Genomic DNA, 4,672 nt, shown 5'->3' with positions numbered 1-4,672 from the left:
CTGGGAGAATTTGATATCAAGTTTGAATATATCCCTGGAGAGACCAATACAGTGGCAGATGCACTGTCAAGAGATAGAAGATATAAAATAGTTTGGTCCGACGAATGGATCAAGGAAATTGTAGAGTCATACAAGGACTCAAGTGAAATTGTGGAGATTCAAAGAAACAAGAATAACAAAATCATTGAAGAGGAAGGTCTATTGTTCATTGTTGAACCAGACCTGTCGAAGCGTCTAATCTTGGTAGACAAGAAACACATTGCAAAAATACTGGATGAAAGTCATGCTGGTTATATTGGTGGTCATTTGGGTATCACCAAATCGTATATGAAGATACGATCAAATTATTTCTGGATTGGATTACATTCGTCGATCGTCAAGTTCATTGGTTCTTGTGATATTTGTCAACGTTCAAACAAATGCAAAGCGAAGGGTTTTCTGACGTCTCTAGAGATACCTCAAAGAAATTGGATGGACATATCGATGGACTTTATGTCCTTGCCGACGTCCAAGAATGGAATGGACAATTTATTGGTTGTTGTGGATAGACTAAGCAAGATGGTTCACTTAATGGCTTGCACTAAAGAGATTGATGCAGTAGGTACTGCAAAGTTATTATTTAACAATGTCTTTAGACTACACGGACTGCCATCGTCAATCGTGTCGGATAGAGATCCGAGATTCACGAGTGACCTTTGGAGTGAATTAATGACAGCTATTGGAACAAAATTAAAGATGTCAACACCGAATAGACCTCAAGGTGACGGTCAGACGGAAATCTACAACAAGACTATTAGAAAGATAATGGAAAAGTTTCAAGAGACACACAAGGAGAATTGGGATGAGCATCTGACAGCTGTAGAATTTGCTCTCAATTCATTTAAACAATCGTCAACCAAACTTTCACCATTCGAAATCAATTATGGATTTGAACCAACAACACCTTCCAACATATTCAACATTCATGCGATCAAAGATATGGACATCAAACAGATGATAGATTACTTCCAAAAGGTTGCGAGAGACAACATTTTGTCATCACAAGTCGAACAAGCAAGAAACTACAACAAGAATAGAAAGGAGAGTACTTTGAAAGAAGGGGATGAGATCCTGTTGAATCGTAACAAGATCAGCGACGCATTACTCAAACAAGTGGTAGACAGTAAAAAGTTGATTCAGGACAAGATTGGTCCATTCAAAATTGTAAAGAAGATTGGAGAGAATACATTTGAAGTCGATCTACCATCGACGAGCCGCACACATAGGGTATTCAATGCTGACTACATGGAATTGTACATCAAGAATGACAATGACCAATTCCCAGATAGAACCATTCAATTAGATAGACCACAAGCAGTATTGGTTGATGGAGAAGAGGAGTTTGTAGTAGAAAAGATACTTGCCAAGAAACTGGTTGGTAGAAACAAAAAGGTTCAATACTTTGTGTTGTGGAAAGGATACCCAATCGACGAAGGTTCATGGGTAGATCACGAACAAGTAGAAGATTGTGAAGCACTTGATATCTTCGAGCAAGAACAAGCAGCTGTCACGAAACAAGACAAAACAAACAAGGAAAAGAAATAATAACAATTTATATAGAAATAATAATAATAATAATATACAATCAGAATAATAACTATAAACAAACACAAAGAAAATGGGACATCCAGAGAAAAGAGGAGAGTGTCATATAAATGACTCACTGAAAATAAATAATAAAACGATGAATCGCTCTTTGCAAAACCGAGAGTTTTGCTTAGAGAGGATCATTATAGTATTTGTTCATCACCCAAATATCAAATATATTACATGAAGTTTTTGTTTCATTCAGACAATCCCAAGAGAAATTTAAATTACCCTTAAAATTGCCAAGACCACCAAATAATGTACAAACTATTTTGCTACCAATATGCTCCTCATCTCATTGGACATTAGCAGTTTTTCGTGTTGGTTCTGGTATAATTGAATATTATGATTCGGCAGGCAATGGATCATCATATTTATTTGATCTACTTGAAAAGTTACCAAATCGGCTAGCTCAAGAGGATCAGGCATTTGGGTGTATAAAAAGCAAAACCAATCATAGTGTTATGACCATTAAAACACAACCTCAACCAAATGGTGATGATTGTGGCTTGCATGTTTGCTTGAATGCAAGATACTTGTTGAATATTGAAAGCTTTCAAGCGGACCATCCATCATTTAATTTCTCTTGGAGATACCATATTGCGTCTGAACTCTTTAACAATTCTGTGTCCACTGACCCACAATTTTTTGGTCCTGTTAAACCATCCGAGTACTCCCAAAAAGAAACTATATCAAGCACGTCAACATCATCAATACCCATCAACATATCAAACATATCAACATCAACATCAACATCAACATCAACATCAACATCAACATCAACATCAACATCAACATCAACATCAACATCAACATCAACATCAACATCAACATCAACATCAACATCAACATCAACATCAACTTCCCTACCCTTCAAACCAACAGAGTCTCTAATAGCCATGACGGCTGCTGCAGCAAATTTACTCTACAATAACGAACATGTAGAATACATGATTCTTGAAGAATTAATCGATGATTTATCACCCACATCCCCATCAAGATCAACAACCATTTTCATATTCCGCATCAGTATCACCTAAACCAACCATAGAATCAGGATTATCCCCAGTTACATCACCCCTACAGTCATCAAATCCATTTAGAGAACCACTATTTTCATCTCCCAAATCAGTATCTCCTAAACCAACGATGTCATCAGAATCATCACCAGTTAGATCACCCCTACAGTCATCGCCTCCATCATCTCCCACTCCTCCATTTATTAGAGATAAAGGAATAGAATTCTTCAACGATAATTTCGATCTAAAAGAAAATCCAAATTTTTTAGTCAATGGAAAGATTGGTAATTTAGATTATCGTTTGGTTTTGGAAGAACCGGGTATCAAAGATTATATCAAAGTTTTGGTTGATGTTGATAGTTTCATAGGATTAGTTAAAGAACAATTTGAAATTATTTCAATTATTGAATCTGATTTTAAATTATCGCCTTTGAAATCAAACATTGATTGGGCCAAGAATTATCATACACCAACACCCTATCATACCATTTCAAATATGCTGTTAATGGAATCTAACAATATTAAAATCAGATTAATGGTTCCATCGATTTTAAAACCTTTTACAAATTCACATGGGGGCTATGAAACAAGATGACACTGACAGGATATGGAATCATTTGTTGCTTCCTCTCATTAGAAATTCGTTTTTCTATGACGAAACTAACAAGTCAAGAATACCTTCAAGTATTTCAACTTATCGGGAAGCTTGTTCACATGGAAATGTACATTATTCCGCTGGAATCCCAATTCAGAGTAGAATAGTTTCAAGATTCTTACGATCTCTTAGTGATTTTAAAAAAAATCCTAAATCATTTTTTAAAAGAAAGAATCTATTTTCAGATGTGGAAAATGATCCAGAATGTACTTTACTCGAATCAATGATGAAAGACTTCTACATTCTTGTCGAGATAAAGGGAATGAAAGCGACACTACCAATGGAAATGAATTATGTCAAAAATTGTTTTATTGCCGATCAAAACAATGATATAGGAATATTTGATGAAGATAGTTGGCAAGCAGAGTTTTTCAACAAATGCTATGAAATCAGTCCTGAGGACATATTTATTGATATGGCTTTCACTTTTTATAGTACAAAGCTGAATACTACTTTACTTTTTTCGGAAAAAGAATTATATGACAAAGTAATGAGTTTTGGAAAGTCTAAAAGTGAAATATACAATCTTCAAATAGGTATGTTAATTAAAGAATGGAATATTTACCATTTTACTAACCTTTTTTTTTTAATAGACAGCGAAACAAATTTATTTGGTGTAAATGGTATTAGAGCTACAATCAAATCAAACAATCCCAATTGGCCAGTTTATGTAAATGCCTATCATACTTCCAAACTCTATACAAAAATGGATTCAAAGATTCTATCTATGAACCATTCTGATATTGTCATGTTAGTTCAAATACTTTTATCAAAAGTTGCAAAGTTTCAAATCACTGACCAAGATAAAACAAAAAGATTATATGGGTTGTCAACTGAAGTTTATCCAAACTTAGAAGAAGAAGGTTCACTGGATATTCCTACAAAATTTATTAGAGATGTACATTGCCAACTTAAATTATGCATTGAAGGTTAGTATAATATATAAATAATATAAATTTTGGTTTTTTTGATGAAAAATAATCCTTTGGATTTACTTCAAACTCTTTAAAAGTTATTTAATTGGTGTGATATACTCATAAATATACTTATATTTTAGTATGGAGATCACTATAAAATTTAAACTTAACCCTATCCCTGGTAGCAGCTTATAGAACACATTGATTACAATCACCCCAATACACTAACACGAGTGATGTGCATAAGTTTAGTAATTGGGAATCGAACTCCTGACCTGCTAGGTTTGAATCTGGAAAAGTTAAGTTAGTATGAGACAGTCGTAACTCTTGATGGTTTTATCTAAGAGAATAAAACTTTTTAGTATTTATTTTAATGAAAGTAGTATAATAATGTGTATATCTATCGTATATATCAGGAGTTAATTTAAAATTTGAAATTCTAAATTGAAAATTTT

The 4,672-nt window shown here is 33.8% G+C and overlaps 2 protein-coding genes across 2 annotated transcripts; both read left to right on the top strand.

Annotated features, from left to right (window-relative positions):
• Positions 1-21: 21 nt before the first annotated feature.
• DFA_08954 (uncharacterized protein) lies at positions 22-1,584 on the top strand (the record flags this gene model as incomplete). Its single annotated transcript, XM_004354955.1, has 1 exon — positions 22-1,584. A coding segment is annotated over one exon (1,563 nt), but the record flags the coding sequence as incomplete, so codon positions are not given.
• Positions 1,585-1,657: 73 nt separating this feature from the next.
• On the top strand, positions 1,658-4,374 carry DFA_08953 (uncharacterized protein; the record flags this gene model as incomplete). The annotated part of the gene is made up of 6 exons (XM_004354954.1): positions 1,658-1,683; positions 1,832-2,655; positions 2,678-3,146; positions 3,469-3,836; positions 3,894-4,229; positions 4,358-4,374. 6 exons carry the CDS (start codon positions 1,658-1,660, stop codon positions 4,372-4,374), a joined length of 2,040 nt encoding a protein of 679 aa, XP_004355006.1.
• Between the last annotated feature and the right edge of the window lie 298 nt (positions 4,375-4,672).

Source organism: Cavenderia fasciculata (genome assembly GCF_000203815.1).
Source record: "Cavenderia fasciculata unplaced genomic scaffold Scf_ETN8J6Q01D5IKE-5, whole genome shotgun sequence".
Lineage (NCBI taxonomy): Eukaryota > Evosea > Eumycetozoa > Acytosteliales > Cavenderiaceae > Cavenderia > Cavenderia fasciculata.
Note: the sequence above shows the minus strand (reverse complement) of the source record. Positions and strands in the feature narration are given on the sequence as shown.